General features: G+C 32.0%; 2 protein-coding genes across 2 annotated transcripts; one reads left to right on the top strand and one right to left on the bottom strand.

Moving 5' to 3' along the window:
* On the bottom strand, positions 4,530-6,436 carry LOC109710305 (uncharacterized protein At4g15970-like). Its single transcript, XM_020232815.1, has 3 exons — positions 6,227-6,436; positions 5,587-5,952; positions 4,530-5,224 (listed from the first exon to the last, which is right to left on the bottom strand). Exons 1-3 carry the CDS (start codon positions 6,434-6,436, stop codon positions 4,760-4,762), a joined length of 1,041 nt encoding a protein of 346 aa, XP_020088404.1. The 3' UTR covers positions 4,530-4,759.
* Positions 17,347-20,252, top strand: LOC109710304 (probable terpene synthase 2). The gene is made up of 7 exons (XM_020232814.1): positions 17,347-17,493; positions 17,925-18,189; positions 18,294-18,669; positions 18,747-18,965; positions 19,133-19,271; positions 19,403-19,651; positions 19,941-20,252. The coding sequence occupies exons 1-7, from the start codon at positions 17,347-17,349 to the stop codon at positions 20,229-20,231; spliced, it is 1,686 nt and encodes a 561-aa protein (XP_020088403.1). The 3' UTR covers positions 20,232-20,252.

The following is a 22,830-nucleotide window of genomic DNA, read 5'->3' as shown; positions in this document are numbered from 1 at the left end:
ACGAAATCAAAAAATTATAAAATTTAGTTTTTAAATAGTTATAATAACGTAGATCAAATCTAACGGAACCGATCATTGAATCAGATGTTCCATTATGCCTAAGGATTTGATGGTAGGTCCTCGTGGTCCTAAATTCGAAATCTAGCTGATTTATATATTTTAGATGAATTTATTTTTTAAAATAAATAAATGATGCAAGTGCCTTTCTCTCTCTTAAAATAAAAAAGAAATTGCTAAACAATTGGTATTTTAGTGATGGAGCTCTGATTCTCCCCCCCCCCCAAAAAAAAGGAAAAAAAAAGAAGAAAGACGTTGTCCTTTTATAAAACAAATAATGTAATAATTTTGAGAAAAAAAGAATTTTAGTAGCTAGAAATTACACACAAAATTTATGACGTGGGCTTAGAATATCAACCATATAATCCGTAATTGGTACATCGATTTTGAACGTCAAAGTGCGGTGGTTGGGGGGTCCAAAATTGAATCTTCCAGAGTTTATTGGACTTGCAACGGTCAAAATCCATGGTTAATTCAAATGACCGTTGCTTATTGAAACTTTTAATTCACACAAGAAACAAAGGTGGCATAATCAAACAAGGGTTGGAACAAACGTGGAAATTATTTATTTTCAACCTAACTACGTACAAAGTTAGAAAGATGGGAAAAATAAAAACAAAAAAGAAAAATTCAAATCGATTTGAATTTCATCATACAATTTTTTTTTTTTTTAGGGAAAACCGGCCATAAGGCGAATTTATTTATCAATCGGGAGGTACAACTTGATAGAATTCATCTACAGAGGACCAAAAAGAAAGTTTGTTGCTAGTAAGTCCCCAGTTGGCCAATCGATCTGCAACTACAGCATATTTAGAATATCTTGAAAACCATCCATAGCTAAATTGCTTGGATCTTTCTAGAAAAGTCCAAAGATTCGTGATTTTTGTTCGAACTTCAGCTGTTAATGAATCTGAATGATAGCTCCTAAGGTGCAAGACTTTAATGATGGGTGTTGAATCTGAGTAGATATGAAAAGTTTCCCCGAAATACCTTTCCAACAAAAGTTTTGTCGCTTAGAAAATTGCTCTAATTTCCGCAGAGCAAGTATCATGGACATCCTGCAGTATATCGGATATGCACATAATGATTCCATGCTGATTGGCGATCAGGCATCCTACACGTTAGTCATCCAAAATTTAGAAAAATTGGGAATTCGTACTAGCTTGGACAGTTAATTTGCGTTAATGTTTAACCTCTCACCTGAAGTTAGGTATGAGCATAAGCATAAGTTGTTAGTGATATACCCTAAAGTCAATCGGTGACATAGGCTTGTGAACATATTAAGTATTTTTCTTATTTAATAAAGGGCAAGTTTTATTTATATTTATTGTTAGCAGTACAATATATTTATATGAATCGTCCATTGAATCTTCGTTAAGAAAATATATTCCTAAGAGTTAGGAATTTGAGATATATATTTCTTTGTACAAGATTCTTAAATGCTCCTAGTCATAGGAATACCATAAGGGCGATGATATTTCCGGATAGGCCGGGTATGCTATACTTCTAAGTTAAGTTGGCGAATCTCAAATCATTAGTGTAGGGACACTAAAGTAAGCATGCAGGTGCTTGTTAGAGAACAAGTACACTGAGCGTGACCATTTAGTTGAACAGTCACATGGTTCCGAATTCGCCAGTGACTAGTTCTTTGCTACAGTTGTGTGAAGTACTCCTCGGACCTGAGGCATCATGTTTGCTTCACATATAGATTGCTACCGTTTGACTGTACTGATATTTAGACTCTAATCATTAGTTTACGTCTGGTACTGATTGGTTGCATAGTTTATATGGGGAGGCATGTGAATGCCCAATAAGAGATCCAACACTCTCGATATTGAGAGAGAACGTCCTATGTAGACTATCAGATTCGACTCGAAAAATCTCTGGCCAGGGTACGTGGTGTGCGGAAAGAGTTTCCAGCTGTGTTACCATATTGAGTCAGTTTTAGATATTCTAGTCATATGATCGAATAATAAGATTTGGCAAGTAACCATAATCTTAGTTCGATCGGGACGTTGTGTTTTGGAACGAATTAATCACAAGGTAACGGTTAGCGGAAATGTTCGTTTTTCATCATCATTCTGGATTGTCGTGATATGCTGCTAGGTGTCACTCGCGGACAGTGAAGAAGTAAAAATAATTTAAATAAATTATTTTACAGATTAGAAGAGTTCTAATTCAATATTGAAAGGTTTGATATTGAACCTCACTGCCTAATGATAATGAACCTGTGCGGTCACACACAATAGGAATTGTATACATCCAACATAACAATATGAGTATAATACACTAAACAGCTTAGTGGAAATAGTAATTTGAATTTGAATGTTACGAAAGATTTAATCTCTAATTAGATTAGAGAATAATTAAATATTCATAAATTATTATGAGATAATATTCTAATTAGATTAGATTTAAATATGAATATTTAATTATAATTTAATGGATAAGATCTAATTAAATTAAAGAGAGAGATAATAATAAAATATCTATAATAGGATAAGCATAAATTTACTTTTACTTATCTTATATTGTAACTAATTGGATATGATCCAATTAGTATTGTAACTAATTAGATATGATCCAAATTAGTTAAAATAGATTGATTAGTATTGTAACTAATTAGATACGATCCAAATTAATTATAACATATTGAGTGTGTCCGGCTAGTACGGCTTTATTAATTAGTGGAGGCGTACATATAGGAGCCGTGGCTTCATTAGTACGTGACACTCAAATTTAATGAAAAAGAATTCACATTATTCTCTCTCAACCTTTCGTCAAATATTTCACTAAAGGGAACGTAGATATCAGAAGACTGCTAGTACCGTCTTTGTAATCTGCGACTCATCTGTTCCGTGCGACGGAAGGCATTGGATCTGAATCAATTCCGTGTGGATACGCGTAGAGGCCGGGCACATGCGCGGCTAATCAGAATCTCACTTTCAACCGTACAGTAGATCAAGAGACCTTAACTAGTCCTAGGTGATGTAGTCTGAACTTCAAATCTGTTTAGATTAGATTATTATTTTACATTGTAACATGAGAATGATCCGCCGGCACTGGATTGATTTATTTTTGTTTTGTCTTGATTCATATGTGATATGAATTTTTATTTTTCGAAAATACAATTTAAATTTCCGCTACGATTTTTTGTGCCGGATAAATTCTTACATAAGTACCCACCATAGTGAATAGTCACGAAAATTTCTTCGCTAATCTCTCTTATTTTTTTTCTTGTGCTTATTTTAGAGGCCGTGCTCAACCTTAAAAACATGCGGAACTTATTTGAATTATAGATCATTTAAAATTGACTATCAAATCTTTTAAAATTCTAATTTTACTATTTGTCATTTCAATTTGTTTGATTTGAGTAAATCAAAGATATTTTAATTTTAAAATTTTAAAAAATTACTAACTATAATTAATTCATAGTTATCAAAATTACATGAAATATTGGTTAGTAAACTTAGATTTTTGAAAGGTTGGGTAAGTAGCTCACTTAAAATGGTCTTTAATCCAGTTAAGCTCTGTGCATTTTTTTTATTTTTGTTTTTTTTTTTTTTGGTATGAATCTAGGCTTTATTTTGAAGTGTGGAGAGACAAAGGGAAGCAAAAGGTACCAGTTAACGGGTCTATTAATTATTTTTTTTTTTTTTTGAGAAAAAAATAACATACTATCTACTTCATTCATTGAAAAAATAAATTAAGTAAAACAAAGTGAGACAATGATGCCTTGTTATTGGCGTACCGCCCAAAAAAAATGAAAACCACTAGCGATTACAATAGCGACAATTTGCAGAAAGGAATCTTTCTCACAGGTCTATTAATTGATATTGTGTAATTGAATTGGGTGTGACATGCATCTGGCTCATGTCTATATCATTTTGAAAAATAAAAACTAATTACTTGTCCTTTTCTGCTTTCTTTTTTTTTTCAAAATAATTAACTAAGATAGATACATGAACCATATAAAAGAATGGAAAATTTATAAGCATGTTGTCACACAAAGTCAGGATCAATTAATGGCCATGGACCACATTAACAACCTGGTCAACATCTAATTAAGTAGGATATTTATAACTGAGTTTGGGATCTTCACATCAAATCAAAAAGTTTAAATTAGATTCTGATTCGGTTTCAGAATTCTAAACTTTGAAAATGGTGGAGAAACTGCGGTAAAAAAAAGTACAAATCAATTCTGCTTCAAAGACGGCTTTTATCACCATTTTTAAATATGAAAAGAAAAGCTTAAAACAGCCTTTAAAATTTTTGAGAACTGATAATAAATCACCGAACCGGTGCGTTTTACTCCGTAAGTACGTGTTGTTACTTTCGATTGTTTTGTTTCTCTCCGTGTAAATTATTAGCGTTCTTCATATGATTTCTAGTTCTATTATTTATGAAAGGTTTAAGAGGGCTTAAATACACACACAAAGCAGAAAAATGAAAAAAAAAAAAAAAGTAAAAAAAAAAGAAAAAGAATACAATGGCGCATAAATAAACAAAATCAAGTAGTTTTACATCAATTGATTTAGGATTGAGCTCATCTATATGCAGATGCATGTATAATTAACCAAGCTACACTATATATCTACGTACCTTATAATAGAATCTACGAAATACCTCACCAACGAAAGCATGGAAGTCCCTAAAAGTACATAAATATTCTATGCCCATGCCTTTTGTTGATACATTAATCTTAAGCTTTGTGTCCAATATTGTTTGGTGTTTCATGTGGTTGATCACCTTTGTACCTCTTCCACTCCTCAATAACATTTCTCAGTTCACAAAGCTTACTCGCAAGGCCGGCGCGGCACGTGACGTGGAACGTGCAAATCTTGTCGAAGTGCTTTCGAGGATGACAAAGTCCATCGCAATAAACCGCATCAAGAAATCGAATCGTGACTCGAAACCGAGACGAAAACTCGTACTTGATCTGGTTGAAGACGTATTGGTCATGCTCACCAGGGTACCTCTCTCTGGCCGAGTACCAATTCTTGAAGAATTCGATTGTGTTTTTAGTCGACTTTGCGTAGAGGAATCCGCCATTCGCGATGTTTGCTAAATCGTCGGGGTTTCCGTAGAAGTCGTCGCTCGCGAACGTTATGTGGGCAGCTACAGAGATGTGTCGCAAGGGATTTCGAAACCACACGATGTCGACATCCTATAAGAACAAGTGTTTCTTCTTGTTAGCTGATCAATTTTGAATTGACAATTCATGCAATTGGAGATGATCAATAGTACTGTTTAAATTTACTAGAAATCAAAAATTATGTATCTTATTGTTTTTTTTTTTAAAAACAATTGAATCAATTTTTACAATTATTGATTCTTAAACTACTAGATACTTAGATACAAACAATTATTGAGGTTTAAACTACTAGATGCATATGTAGTCGACAAAAGTTGTAAAATATTATGAATTTCGAATTCTAATAACTTAAAATTCTCCAGAGTAAAAAATGAATGATACTAATCGTCAATTCAAATAATCTATCTCACATGCGTGCGCGTACAAATACATACCGTAAAAAGGAAGTTGTATCCCATCTCTAGAATCCTTCCCTGGAGCTTATTCCTGCTCCACATCATCTTAAGGTAATCTTTGCTCATGTAAACCTTGTCACTTGTAAAGTTAACCCCTTCAACCTTTAGAAAGAAGCATAGATTGTGGAAGGACCTGCATCTATCATAGGCTTTTCGATCCATCGCGACAAAGATCAAATGTTTCAGGAGACGCTCAATGTGCTCGCCGATGCGGAAGCTCTCCAGGAAGGCGTCGAGGAGGGAGCCTGGCGCCGACCATGCTTCATTAATTACCGTCATTATGACCGTATTATCATCCATAGCTGCTCTTCTTAGAATTTGTAACAACTCTTGGGAAGTTGCTTCCTGTTGGTGTGGGTATATCAGTACAAAATTTAATTTACCATCCATACAAACATGCATTTACGTACGTTTTTAAGTTTCAGAAATCAAAAGTGAAAATATAGTTCATCAAATTAACAACACTTTCGAAACTTACATCAGACTTATATATAATCATATTACCGAATTACGCCAAAACAACAAAAAGTAAAATATAGAGCATGCATATATGCTTAATTAATTAAAAGATAAAGGAAATGGTAGTACAGATTAAGGGTTACATACATATTTAACCAACCTGGTTAGTACTATGTGACATACTTGTTTGGTTAACATCCTCATATGCATTTGGAGCCATATTAATCTTATCCCCATTCGCTTCTCTAATAATGGTGTTAGGAATTGGAGGTTGCTGTGGTGATAGGAAAAACAAAATGATGGCTATCGCAGTGGCTGCGCCAAGAAGAAACGTGGCGAGGGGTTGAAGCTTGTAATTGCTCATATTCATGTTAAAAATCATCTTAGTAGGAAGTGAATAGAAAGATAGTTATGTGCTAGTGAGGAGATATAGAGAGAGAGAGAGAGAGAGAGAATAGGGGAACAAAAAATCGAGAGAGAGAAGATCATAAAATTTTAATGTGACATGTGGTTTGCACGTTCGGACCATCAAATTATTCCAACTTAATTTTATATTATTTTGAAATTCGTATGTATTATTTGATAGATGGCAGAATAATTGGACGGTGCCACCATTAAATTTTGAACAATTAATGCTAGCTTTTGCAATTATTTTTTTATTGTAATCCGACAATTTAATCATTTATTAACAGTACATATTTCTCTGTCAGTCTATCATACTTTTTTTCTATTATCTATCTATCTATACCTATATATTATTTTCTACAGAATTTGTCATATGGCAGTTCCTCTTTCACCCATGCCTTCTCTCCCCTTCTCACTTTATGATACTTCGTCTTCCAACCTCCCATCTCCACTCGATGCTTCGTCTTTCTACCCATCCACTTTTCAATTAATGCGTTTATATAGTTTATTGTAATCTAAACTAATCGCTTTCACCAAACAAAAGTAAAATAAAATTTCTTTATACTCTTTTTTCTCATACTATTTATATTTATTAATGTCTCATTACAGGTCAAAAAATTTTAAAATTTTTATTTTATCAATCTTCCATCTTTTATAGTATCAGACCGCCGTAATACGTGGGTAATTCCACTAGTTACTACTAAAGTTCAATGAGAATTTTTTAAGTTTCTCGAGAAGGTAAGGATTGCAATCCTATACTCTTTTTGTGTTGTAAACTTTACATTTCTCTAATGCTAAGATTGCTAGCATTGTTAAAGAGTTCATACGTGAATAATCCCACATAAGATAATTATTTAGAGAGTAAAGACTGGATATAAAATAATGAGTTCAGACCTAATAGTCTTAAACTTTAGATTGTATGAGTTTCACTAAATTTGTCACATCAGTTTGCCCATATGGGCTAGCTAGCTAATAAACACAATACAAAAGCGGACTAATTAATTAGCTTATTGCAAAAGTTAACTCTATAATACTTTGGAAAATAATTTGGAGTGCAAATTAGCATTACTAATTAAGAAGAAGAGATGATAAAGAAATGAAAATGAAGCATACATGATGGTAGGTGCCAACTCATTACTTCCCACATTTATCTAATTTGATGTCCTATATATATATATATATATAAATTAAATCATTTAGTCAACTCTATATATAGTTCTATAGATGCTCGAATAGCACATAAGAGTTGGCGAAGGTGGAATTTATAGCTCTAACCACAACTTTTCTTCTTCTTCTTCTTTTTTTCTCCTTTTTTTTAAAAAAAAAATATTAGGAAAGTTGATAGAATTAATATTGTTTAGTTATAAATATCAAGAAGCAACACATTTATATATACGTGGTTGCTCCCATGTTGACAATTTAACTGCTTCTTCATTCCATTATGAGAAAATAATTAATGAACAAAAAAATATTGGTGCAGATTCCCCCAATCACATTTCATGTTCATTATTTGTAATTATTCCTTTTTCCTAAACGAATAATAGGAAAAAAAATATTCGAATATTTCATTTGTATGCATACAAAAACCAAGCTAAAGCTAAATAACACTGCAAGCTTAAGACCTTTATTTTGCATCATCTTCTTATTAAAAAAATGAATAATTTACCCACAAATGTGCCCCTTTCTCTTTTTGACTTAAAATTTGAACATTAGGCGCTGGTGACCAAACTTTAGTTTGATGTCACGGTCACATGAGTGAGTTTTACAGTATCTTTTTGATGCTTCATTCTTTTCTCGCTTTCTTTTTAAAAATTTTGATTTTTTTTTAATCTTGATAATATTGACTGTGTAAGGTAGTTTGAGCAGACCCTTGGCATAAGAAAGTCATAAGCATAACAACTAATGTTTCAAAAATCGAAACCGGTAATAACCAATAAATGTCACTGGTTCAAAATTTTATTGGTTCAGCCATTAGTTCCGCCACAAATTCAGAAGATTCAATCATTTTTACTCTAAATTAATCAAGTTAAAGATTGAGTCATGCAAATTGATCTGATTTAATCTAAAATATAGATAACAACGTATAGCGCATAAAAAACGTAGACTAATTAGGATGAGTGACTCACTGGGAACCTCGCATTTGCATTATGTGCTAGCTATATAGCCTAGTGGAGTGATGCGTCGTCCCTCATTCTAAGGGTTCAAAACAGGACAGGTCGATTAAAATTAGAGAAAGAAGAAATTGGATCAAATTTATTCAAAATTAAATGTAGAGTGAAAATAGACACATGAATCAAATGATTAAACCTCATGCATTTAATCGATCAATTTTATTTGGGTAAAGTCACACATGCATCTTTTTCTTTTCCTTTTTTTGTTTCAGTTAACTCAGTTTAGTATGAACCTAACCAAGTGTCTCGTTTGATCTAATTTTGTTAAATCAGTAAATTAAACAAGTTTAGACATGTCAATTTGACCGAATTATTTGAAATTTGATTGGTAAATCAAATCAGTTGGGCCAATGAATTAATCAGCAAAGAGAAGGTTGTATCTTTACTACTTTGGTTTACACGAGTCAAAATTACATCATCTTCTAAGCACGCACGTGCTTCATTAAATTAAGTAAATGATTCTGGAGAAGGAATTAGAAATTGAAACAATATATATATATATATATAGAGTGAGGCTATTATGCTATCGGAAGCACGGAGCCTTCCGTGCTTCCAGCCTATTTTCGATATTGCGACTTTCGAATCGTCGATCGGCTCCGTTAAACTTGNTTAATTTGCATGTTGCTTTCATTAATCCCATGCAAATTATTTAATTCATATCCCTTCACATGTCTTGTTCTATTTTTCCATCTTAATATATAATAAATAATGATTATTATTTTATTATTATGCAATTTCTATCCATTAATTTTGGTATAATATAATCTACAAACTTCCTAATTTCTTTGTGAAAATTACCATTTTTACTAATAAATATTTCCATCAATTTTCGTTTCATATCATGGTTAATATATATATATATATATATATATATATATGGAAAAACTTCAAAAACCTCCATGTGGTTTCGTAGTTTCTCACTTTGCCCCCATGTGGTTTAAAATGTATCAATTTGCCCCCCTATGGTTTCTTTTTTTTCTTTTTCTTATCAATTTCATTATTTTTTTTTTCTTAAATCAGTAATAAAGTTAAAATTAAATGGTACTAAAGTAAATATTTGATAAATCTAGATAGGTATCTAAAGTTTTTTGTATATAATTTAATAAAATATTAACGAAAAAGCTACCGAAAAGATAAAAATTAAACCACAGGGGGGCAAATTGATACATTTTAAACCACAGGGGGGCAAAGTGAGAAACTACGAAACCACAGGGGGGTTTTTAAAGTTTTCCCTATATTTATAGAGTAGGGCTACTATACTATTATGAGTATTAGGGCCTTCATACTCATAAGTTATTTTTGATAATGAGACTTCCGAATCGATAATCCACTCCGTTAAATATGATCTAGAATATTTGAAACTTCTAAAAATAAATTTCATAATTTTTTGAAATCATAATAAAGTCCATCAAACGGGCATAAAATGAACGGTCAAAATCGAACATTGTCCTAAAAATGGATGATCGGATCCTTCAATTTAAGATCAGAGTTATTGATCTTTATCTAGGTAGTGAATAGAATTTTCTATTAAAAATTCAATCTATTCCAATTCTATTATACCGTTAAACTAGTAAGTATTCCATACCGGCCGTTAAAAATTGTCAATTTTGTGAACTTTTGATCGTAAGGTAAATAATGTCGAAAAATTATGAAATTTAATTTCTATAAGTTTTAAATGTTCTAGATAATGTTTGACGGTATGGATCGTCGATTCAGAAGCTCTATCATCGAAAACAACTTATGAGTACGAGGGCGATCGTACTCATAAAAGTATAGTAGCCGGACTATATATATAATATATGAGAGAGAGAGAGAAGAGAGAGAGAGAAGACGAGAGAGATGGAGAGAGAGTTGAATTAGAATACTATCGTATAGCAAATGGGCTCCGCCGTATCCACCGTTTTTTGTTTCGATGGATAAAGTTTAAATCGCGATCGGCACAAGTTGATACATGGATCTATACGCATTTTACGTGTTTAGAAATCAAAGTTTTCATTTTTCGACATCATTTGCCTATATGATCAAAGTTTTCAAAATTTTTGTAATTTATGGTCGAAATAGACGTTTTGCCTCCGGTTAACGGCATAAAAAATATCCAATCAATTATATTTTTCCTTTAGAAATTCGTTAAACTATGTAAAACAAGATCTATACTCTTGATCTCGATTAAATAGATCTATCATTATTTTTAAAGAATATTTCATTTTTCAGCAAGTTTACATTTTTGTTTCTATTCGATGAATAAGAGAACAAATCGAAAATGTATAAATTTGATTTCTAAACACTTGAATGATATAGATCATGTTCATGAACGGTGCGAATCGTCGATGTGGAGGCTCTATCATCGAAAACAAATGCGTGGCAACGAAGCTCCGGTTGGCTATCATAGGGTATCTAGCTCAACTACTATAATATTATATATATATATCATATATATATATATATATATATTATTATATATAGACGTTTCGGCTACTATACTATGCGATAGTACCAAGCGCTTGGTATCATTGTAGTTTTCTACCCGTTAATCTACCTGTTGATCATTTCACCCGTATAGATTATACTAGTAAAAACCAACCACCCACTCAACCATAGGCGGACCACTAACCATCCGCATATCCTTTCATGCCCAACGCTGAAAAACTGCATACGGTACCAAGGACGTCGACTATTGAATATAGTAACATAATTAAATATAAATATATATAGCGGGGGCTACTATACTCTAAGGGCCCGTTTAGTTTGAGTTATGTAAAATATTACCAAAGTTATCTCGACATATCGCAGTACTTTTGGATTTCGCGTAGATTACTACTGATCGCGGCCATAGCGCGTTTAGTTTAATAGCAGTAACTGTAATACTAGATTAAAGGGTTAAGCGTTAATATGTTGGTTCAGTTTATAAATTTAGTCAATCCGACATAAAAAGCTATATTTTTTCCAACCCAAATTGCCTTGTTGGTCATTTGAATATTATTTGTTTACCCGAAAAATGACGAATGGATGAAGGAGATCATGATGAATACTGGAGAGGCGACACCAATAGAAATGATAGGTGTCGTGCACAGAGAGAGAGGCAGAGAAGAGAGAGAAAAGAGAGAGAGAGAGGCTCGAAGTAGAGAGAGAGCGAGAGAAAGCGGCGTGCACTAGAGAGACCCGCGGGGGGAAAGCGATTGAGAGAGATGAAGAAATAATGCTACGTTAATATATTTGGAGTTTTGGATGGGTAAAATGGTCATCTTTACATAATATGTATATTTAACGGTTCAGTAATCAAGGATACACGTGACCCTCCCGTAACATATTTTCGGATGTAATCCTATTGATTTGTAATGCTACAATTACACGACTAGATTACATAGGCGATTAACGCAAACACAGTTATCCTGAACAGGATGTGTCTGTAATCCGCCATGAAATAACTCGAAAAACGGTGTAAAAACCCACCGGAATAGTATATATAGACCTCCCTTTGTACCATAAATTTTTTAACCTTTGATTGATGGAATGTTGTCGTTAAGATATGGTGATCCCAGGTTTGAGTGGGTAGTTGGTTAAATAGTACGATCTAACCGGATGAAGAATAATTATAGAATAAATTATAAGGACGAAAACTTATGAATAAGGGAGCCAATCTCATAAAAATATAGACCGAACTCTCCTCTCTCTCTCTCTCTCTCTCGCTCTCTCTCTCTCTCCTATATATAATATATAATATTATATATAATATATTATTAATAATACTATAGTATGAGCAAGACTACTGTACTATTAGGAGCACAACAACTCTAAAAGTGTATGTCCTTCATCTATTTCATACTTCAATCAAACTGTCCAAATATTAAAGTGGAGAAGGGATCAAGAGAGGGCTCATATATTACACATACGCGTGGATGGATGCAAGCACCGGGTGCAGCCACTAATATTTCTACCAAACTGCTGCAAGTAAGGACACGAATTGTAATAGAACACTATCAAAAGTTTAGATTGTCTGCTAATTAATCTTTAATTTAGCCTGTGTGTGGAGTTACAGAAAAATTGCATTATATATGATGAGAAAGTATATATATATATAACAAAAAAATATTTTATTTTGGTTTATAAAATCAGTTGCTTGCATCACAATGAGTTGGTTATAATGCATTTTTCTAAGACTCTATCAAACAAAGAGAAATATAATGCAACAATTTAATTAGAGCTTCTATTTCGGACATTAAAATTTTATTCTAATTTTTGCTTGAAAGTAAAAGAAAAAAATTAGCAAAGTCCAAATGGTAAGAAAAGATCTAGGGTTAAAAAAAAGAAAAAAAAAGAAAAAAAAAAGCTGGGTCTTACCCAAAGCAGTAACTTCCACAATCCGCATCATATATCTGCAGATCAGATCTCGTACTTTACACAATTAAGGAAGTAAATGACATTGGTCAACATGAAACAGTTTACAGCTCCAATTAATTGTTCTTAAATGAGATATAAACAACTGGATTGATTCAACAACACCAACCGTTTTATTGTCACCTCTTTGGATCTTCACTAATTATGAACTCACAAGTACAATAAAAATGCACTCTAAATAAGGGAGTAACAACAAGGCAGTATTTAGCTGATGAAATAACACAAAAATATTTTGCCTACGTACAAATTTCACAACTTTTTATATGCGCTGATATAACACTCTTTTATTATTTCCTTTCGGCTACTATAATTATTATTTTACACATAAATATAATCTCTATCATAGCGAATTGTAACCATCACCCAATTAAAATATTCAATCTTACCATGCAAGTAATTAAGTGATATTGAGATATAGGTGAGGTATAACAAAATAAAATGAGCAATGCTACTAATGCACGTGGAGCCTAGGTGTAAATCTTATATATTCTAAACTCTTAGCAATTTTTTTTGTGTAAACTTCAAATACTACTCCTGTGATTTCGCATTTTCTCGCTTTAGTATCATATGGTTTACAGTGCATCAAACTAGTGTCCTGTGGTTTCATTTTATCTTTTCGTCAACTTTTTCGTTAATATTTCATTAAATTATATATAAAAAACTTTAGACACTTCACTTAGATTTATCGAATATTCATTTTAGTATCCTTTAGTTTTAGCTTTATCATTGATTTAACGAAAAAATTAGTGAAATCGATTATAAAAAAATAAAAATGAAACTACATGCCACTAAATTGATACACTTTAAACCACAGGGTATTAAAAATGAAAAAGTATGAAACCATAGGGGTGGTATTTAAAGTTTTTCCCTTTTTTTTCTTTACTAAAAATCCAATGAGAGGTTTTTTAGAACCCTAAAAGTGGAAAGTCTAGAATGTACACCCAGGCATGGCTTTCTATAAATAAAATTGGCCAATTTGCATAAAAAATCCACTAGTTTTGAGCTTTTGCAAAACATGGCCACCTTTTTCGTTTTTGCAGATTCGATCCACTTTTTCAAAAAGATGACCAAACTATCCCTCTTTCAAAATTCATAAGAAATACATGCATTAATTATCTTGAAAAATGCAGCTGACAAGTCATTATTACAATTACCTTTTTCTTGGAAAATAAAATTCTCATTAACATACAAATAAAAAACTTCAAATAATAAAAGTAAAAAAGAAAGAATAGAATACACCTTAAATAGTGCAACATCGTTTCAAATTGTGCAATATTTCTTCCAAATAGTGTAATATTTGTATAAACAGTGCAATATTTGCACAATTTATATAATGTTGCACAATTTTTTATACTAAATTACGAATAATATAGTATACTACGGGCAAATAATATAACGTATTACAATATACTATAAAAATCATGTATTATATGTATAAACGGTGAATATTTTACACTATTTGTACAAATATTTACACTATTTGCATAAATGTTACACTATTATGAGATAATGTTGCACCATTTAGATGTTATGTTGCACTCTTTCTTTTTAAATATTAAAGTGCATTGTATATTAGATAAAGTGTTAAATTTTTTGGAAATGACAACTGCTAAGTCATAATTACATGTACCTTTCTCGAGAGACGAGATCCTTATTTAATTAAGATAAAATAAAAAATAAAATATCATTAATACAATGAAAGAGTGCAACATCCTCTTAAAGAGTGTAACATAGTCTCAAATAGTGCAACATTCTCTTTCAAATAGTGCAATATTTATGTAAATAGTGCAATATATGCATCGTTAATACACATATTGCATAATTTTTATACAAAATTACGAATAATATAATATATTACGTGAAAATAATACGAAAATAATATAACATATTAAAATATACTATAAAAATCATGCATTATATGTATAAACGGTGAATATTTTGCACTATTTGTACAAAAATTTACACCATTTGCATAGATGTTGCACTATTATGAGATAATGTTGCACCATTTAGATGTTATGTTGCACTCTTTCTTTTTAAAAATTAAAGTATATTGTATATTAAATAAAGTGTTAAATTTCTTGAAAATAACAACTGATAGGTCATAATTACATGTACCTTTCTCGAGAAACGAGAATCCTCATTTAATTAAGATAAAATAAAAAATAAAATATCATTAATACAATGAAAGAGTGCAACATCCTCTTAAAGAGTGTAACATAGTCTCAAATAGTACAACATTCTCTTCCAAATAGTGCAATATTTATATAAATAGTGCAATATATGCATCGTTAATACACATATTGAATGATTTTTTATACAAAATTATGAATAATACAATATATTACGTGAAAATAATACGAAAATAATATAACATATCACAAAATACTATAAAAATCATACATTATATTATAAACGGTGCATATTTTGCACTATTTGTATAAATATTTACACCATTTGTATATTTATTGCACTATTATAAGAAAATGTTGTACCATTTAGATGGTATGTTGCACTCTTTCTTTTTAAAAATTAAAGTATTTATCTATTAAATAAAGAGTGCAATTTCTTGGAAATGACAACTGCTAAGTCATAATTGCATGTACCTTTCTCGAGAGACAAGAATACTCATTTAAGACAAAATACAAAAAGTAAAGTATTGTTAATAAGATGAAAAAGTGCAACATTCTCTCAAATAGTGCAACATCCTTTTAAATGGTGTAACATTAGAGAGAATATTGCACTATTTCATTATAATGTTGCAATCTTTCATTATATTAATGATAATTTATTTTTTATTTTATCTTAATTAAATGAGGATCTCGTCTCTCGAGAAAGGTACATGTAATTATGACTTAGCAGTTGTCATTTCCAAGAAATTTAACACTTTATTTAATATACAATGCACTTTAATTTTTAAAAAGAAAGAGTGCAACATAACATCTAAATGGTGCAACATTATCTCATAATAGTGTAACATCTATGCAAATAGTGTAAATATTTGTACAAATAGTGTAAAATATTCACCGTTTATACATATAATACATGATTTTTATAGTATATTGTAATACGTTATATTATTTGCCCGTAGTATACTATATTATTCGTAATTTAGTATAAAAAATTGTGCAACATTATATAAATTGTGCAAACATTGCACTGTTTATACAAATATTACACTATTTGGAAGAAATATTGCACAATTTGAAACGATGTTGCACTATTTAAGGTGTATTCCATTCTTTCTTTTTTACTTTTATTATTTGAAGTTTTTTATTTGTATGTTAATAAGAATTTCATTTTCCAAGAAAAAGGTAACTGTAATAATGACTTATCAGCTGCATTTTTCAAGATAATTAATGCATGTACTTCTTATGAATTTTGAAAGAGGGGTAGTTTGGTCATCTTTTTGAAAAAGCGGACCGAATCTGCAAAAACGAAAATTGTGGCCCGGTTTTGCAAAAGCCCAAAACTAGTGGATTTTTTATGCAAATTGGCCCAATTTGGCAGCTCTTTTATTACATATTTGCCTCAATACGTGAATAATAGTATTCCTATTTCCAATGTATGAATATTTTGTTCAGCATATTATTTTAATTTGTTCAAAAATTTTGCAGTATTTTAAAATAAGGAGTATGACCAAATTTCTAAAAAGACATATTGTATTTAGCTAGCCTTTAAATCATTTTTCTTGAACTAATAAGCAATAATAATAATCTCGTAGGTATAACATACTATCATAAAAAATAATGGTTATTAAGGCCTTAGATCATAACAAATAATGGCTAAAATTATACTTCTAGCTTAATTGCAATCATAAAGAAAAATTCCAATGGCACAAACATTATTACTGGATAATTTTTTTCGATATTTAAAATGCAGTAGAAATAAAAACTGGAGTAAATAATTAATATTATTTTTAATCACGAGATAGCAATTCCCAACTAAACACTATTATGTACGTAATTAAGATACACGAGACATTAGTTGGTGGGTGGTAAGAAACATTCCAGCATTACATATTGCCATTAAAATATTAGGTAATCTGCATGGTTCAAGTACTTAGGCAGTTTCATAATTTAATTCTTTTCTCTGGATGTAGACAAATATGTCAAAGAAAAACAGAAGGATATCATAATAACAAGCTAGTACATCACTTTATCGTACTTAATATGGATTGGAGTTCTAGTTCTCAAATACTATAAATAGGTGCATGAACCCAAAGATTACATTTAACATGCACTCAAAACATAGAACACATTAAGGAAGAAGAGAGATCTTGTGGTATTAATCAAATATAGGTGGTGAGATGGATTCTATTGTGTCCTCGAACAATTCCTCAATTGCAAATAAGGATCTCGAAGTCGTCGACGTCGATCGGCATAGCGTAGATTATCAACCAAGTGTTTGGGCCGAATACTTCCTCAAGCACCCTTTTTTAACTCAGACACACAAGGCATGCATGACTAAAACATATATTTCGTTTCATGTTTTTTTTTTTTTTTTGTTTTGTGATGATGTAGTCCCCTTTCCTCATAATTCATTTTGATGAAGGATATCTAATGCTTTCCAGTTGATATTGTTAAATATAATTTAAAATATATTAAGAATCTGAGAAACCAAATTTGATGATTTGTCGCTATCATTATTATAGGTTGTCCTTAATTCATCAAATTTGCGTAATTGAAGTATATATTGATCTAAGAGTGTAACATCTGAGCTTCATGGTTTCTTGACTTGATCTTGCTCTCGACTATTACTTTCATTACGAAATGAAATTTACATGTTTTTCAAAATTTCTCTTTATTTCTTCTAAAATCTCTAAAATCACTTGTCCTAGATTTGTCTCATGTATGATGCTCACAAAATCTTGCTATTCTTTTGCAGAAATCTGAGACATGGATTAAACAAAGGGTCGATGAACTAATCAAGGAAGTAAAAGTTATGTTACACAATATTGCCGCTGATCCTCCCTCACAAATGGACATGATTGATTCTCTACAACGCCTCGGGGTGGCTTATCACTTTGAAGAGGAGATTACCGAGTCACTAAGCAAGCTCAATGAGAACACTCTAAGTGATCATGGAGATCTGAATGCAACCGCACTTCGATTCCGATTATTGAGACAGCATCGCTACTATGTTTCCTGCGGTAACCCATATATATACTATCTACAAGACATTGCCTTGAAATACTATACTGCTACCAACATGCACAGAAGCTCTTTTAAAAACTCTTCTTTGATGTACATGCAGATGTTTTTAACAAGTTTAGAGATGAAAAGGGGAGTTTCAGCTCATCTTTGCAAAGTGATGTCAAGGGCTTGCTTAGCTTATATGAAGCAGCTTATCTCGCTTTGCCTGGAGAGGAGTTGTTAGACGAAGCAATCATCTTCACTACTACTCACTTGAAGTCCCTCGTAGACAGACTCGAAAAACCTCTTGCGAAGAAGGTACTACATGCTCTCGAAGTTCCTTCGCATAGGAGAATGAAGAGGCTAGAAGCAAGGCTTTATATCTCTCTATATGAAGACGATGATGAGGCGCGCAATGACGTCATACTCGAACTTGCTAAGTTAGACTTTCACCTATTACAGTCACTTCACCGCGAAGAGGTCAAGAATCTGTCATTGTAAGTCGACAAATAAATCTATATCTTCTATTTAGTTACTATATATACATATACCTATAAATTCCTTCTGTGTGAAGGTGGTATCACGACCTCGGTGTGAAGACAAAGTTAACGTATGCGAGGGACAGGATGGTGGAATGCTATTTTTGGGTACTAGGAGTATACTATGAGCCATACTACTCGAGGGCTAGAATGATGATGGCTAAATTCATGAAGTTGTTCTCGCTAATAGACGATACATATGATAGCTATGGCACGCTAGAAGAGCTCCAACCATTGACAGATGTTATTCAGAGGTTCTTGTGCTACTTACGCAACTTATATACGCGTGCTAAGCATTTATTACAACATATCAAATTTCATGTGATTGATCAAATGAAATTTCTTATCTATAGATAACAGCTCTACCAGTGTAGAACTGTAGATTGTGTTACTCATGGCTGAATCAAACTGGTGTCTACAGATGGGATGAGAAGGCCGCTGCAGGGTTAGGAGAATGCTACGAACTCCTTATTCGTGTGTTGTTTGGAACAGTGAAGGAAAGTGAGAAAGAGTTAGCGCCCGAAGGGAAATCATACCGCGTGAACTACATCGTAGAGATGGTATATGATATGTATTGTATAACATCCTAGTACTATAACTTAATTGGGCTTTAGTTTTAGAGGATTTAAAGAAAAGGACTAGCTTGTCGACAAAACACTGATACAAGTAATCGTAATTAATTCATTGGTAGATTAAGAAGGGAACTCAGGGGATGCTTCAGGAGACAAAATGGCGAGATGAAAAATATGTACCACCATTACAGGATCATCTTCAGATAACCCTATTTACTTGCTTATACATGGCACTTGGTTGTGCTTCTTTCTTGGGCATGGGACCAGAAGCCACAGAAGAGGCATTCAAGTGGGCATCAAGCAACCCTAAAATCGCGAAGGCCATCGCAACGATCTGCCGTCTCCTTGATGATGTTGTAGGCCATGAGGTATTAATTAATTAATCTCATGATTTGTTTCTTTGATTAAGAACTCATTCATAACATTTGATAAAGTGAGAGCTGATGATCCATTTTAGTAAACCTATACCATATATAACAGTACATTCAGATGTGTTTAACACCAAAATGACTAAAGCTCTGAGAATTTATTTGGACTAACTAATCACTAGTGACAACAGGATAGCCTTGTTTCTATTTCAGCACCAGTTTTTAGTTATATACTTCTAGCTTAAGAAAAATTAAGTATACATTGACTCGAAGTTGGTATTATATGTAGTTTGAGACAGGTAGAAACAATGTTGCAACAGCAGTAACCTGCTACATGAAAGAAAACAACGCATCACTCGAAGAGGCGAGCGAAACTCTTCTGAAGATGATCGAAGATGCGTGGAAAGATACAAATCACGAGTACTTGAAGTTGACTTGCTTACCAACTTCCTTACTCATGCCATACGTCAATCTTGCGCGCATGATGGAAATTCTTTACAGAGAGTGCGACAAATACACGAATGTTCATCTGCTGAAAGAATACATTGAGCTGGTGTTAGTCAAACCTATCTCATTCTGAGGAGGTTTCTCATGAGTTAACATTGTCTTCTACATTTATCTTTATCCTTGTTCTTTGTTAGAAATAAATCAGTTCATCAATTTATCTTTGTTCTTATTGTTTGTTGGAATTTTATCATTTTAATTGATGTATTAAGTGTCTTTTTGGGTTTTATGAATAAAAAAAAAATCATGGAATGTAGAATTTTCATGGAACATGCCTCTTATGTGTTGGATGTGTGGTGTCATATTTGGGGACTTTGATATTGCCGAAGTATATAGTTAAAATATTCTAAAATCTTCAACATATATATCTACATAATGGGTTTTTTCTTTAACTTGACTTTCTTTAATTTTTTTTTTTAAGAGGAAATCATCTAACACTAGTGAAATTATCCACGCATTGCGGCGGAATGATACTATAGAAGATAAAATATAAATAAAATAAAAATTTTAAATTTTTTGATTTGACATGAGATTTCAATAAACACATATATAAGATATAAAACAGATATAGATATAGATATAGCAAAATTTATAATTTTGGTAAATAAATTACACACAACAATAATAAAGCAATAAAAAAATTCTTTCCCATACACACCTTCATCGCACTATCGACATCGAAGAGGCAAATTCCGATCTTTACATCGCCTTCGCCGCTAGTGTTGAGCTTCTCCTTAATCACGATCATGCCAATCCCGTACAGATTCTTCCACATTCACTGCTTCTTCTCCCTCACTGACTCCAAATCCATCACCGTTTCCTCCTGCTGCGCCCCGTCGTGATCTGCAAACAGCCTCTTATTGATAAAACACTAATACAAGTAATGGCAATTAATTCACTGGTAGATTAAGAAGGGAGCTCAAGGGATGCTTCAGGAGACGAAATGAATACGTACCACCATTACAGGATCATCTTCAGATAACCCTATTTACTTGCTTATACATGACCCTTGCTTGTGCTTCTTTCTTGGGCGTGGGACCAGAAGCCAATGAAGAGGCATTCAAGTGGGCATCAAGCTACCCTAAAATTGCAAAGGCCATCTCAACGATCGATCTGCCGTCTCCTCGACGATGTTGTAGGCCATGAGGTATTAATTTATCTTATATATAGGGAACAAAAATGTAACATTTTTCCTGTGATTTTGTTTCTTTGGTTAAGAATTCATTAGTAACATTTGATGAAGCATCAATTAATTGATCCATTTTAGTAAACCTACACCAGTATAACAATACATTCATATGTGTTGAACACCAAACACATACTGCTTGTGAAAACAAGCGTTGTACTCTAACACTTAAGCTTAGAATAACTTGGATTAAATGGAAAAAATAAGAATAATAATGCTTGGTGCCTATTATGATATCATGTGAAAGAACAACTGTACTTTAAAATTTTATACTGTTAGAGAACGGTATTTATATATTTTTATATTTAACACTGCTAATTAATTTGAACCAATTAATCACTAGCAACAACAGAAAATATATATATATATATATATATATATATATATATATAAATATTTTTATAGTGGGCGACTAGGCTATCGGTCAAGCGGAGCTTGCCGGCTTCAGTTTCTGTTTTCCGATTTGCGACTTTTGATCGTCGATAGCTCGTTACTTGATCTAGAGTATTTGGAATAGCCTAGAAAATTAGATTTTATATTTTTATCGATATTATTTGATAGGTGAATGAATGGGTCTCAAAATAAAAATTTCAATGAACGTAGTGAGGCCCCTTTTGAGGTTTAGAACCGGTGTAGAAATATCCAATCACTGTGAATTTGATAGAATTCTTATATACTATTATAAACAAGATTTATATCTTTGATTTAAATTTATGTATATTATACATTTTTGTAGTTTTTATTTCAGCCGATTGATTTTTGAGCCGTTCGTTTCCTAGGCAAATGATATGTAAATCATAAAATTTATTTTTATGTAACTTCAAATATATCTAGATAAAGTTTACCCGGAGGCCGATCGACATTCGAAAGTGCGCGAAATAGAAAACGAGTAGTAAGAGGAGGCTCCGTGCTTCGACTAGATTGTAGTAATATATTATATATATTCATATATATATATATATTATATATATAATATATACACCACTACAACCTTTTTTCCTTTTTAATTACTTATATATGGATCTTATGTGAACTATATATAAGTCTATAAGTCATTTAATATTAGACCATTTGAACTTCAAAAAATTTAATTTTACTTAACATACAGTTCATTACTTTTGATTTGAGAAAATTTGGCCACCTTCTGTTTTTAGTTATATATATTCTTCTAATATACATTGACTGGAACTTGGCATTATATGTAGTTTGAGACCGGTAGAAATAAACAATGTTGCAACAGCAGTAACCTGCTACATGGAAGAAAACAATGCATCACTCGAAGAGGCGAGTGAAAGGCTTATGAAGATGGTCGAAGATGCATGGAAAGACATAAATCACGAGTATTTGAATCTGACTTCATTACCAACTTCCTTACTGATGCCGTACATTAATCTTTCGCGCATGATGGAAATTCTTTACAAACAGTGTGATAAATACACAAATGTTCATCTGCTGAATGAATGCGTTGCGCTAGTGTTAGTCGAACCAA

The sequence above is a fragment of the Ananas comosus genome, linkage group 5 (assembly GCF_001540865.1).
Source record: "Ananas comosus cultivar F153 linkage group 5, ASM154086v1, whole genome shotgun sequence".
Taxonomy (NCBI): Eukaryota; Viridiplantae; Streptophyta; class Magnoliopsida; order Poales; family Bromeliaceae; genus Ananas; species Ananas comosus.
Note: the sequence above shows the minus strand (reverse complement) of the source record. Positions and strands in the feature narration are given on the sequence as shown.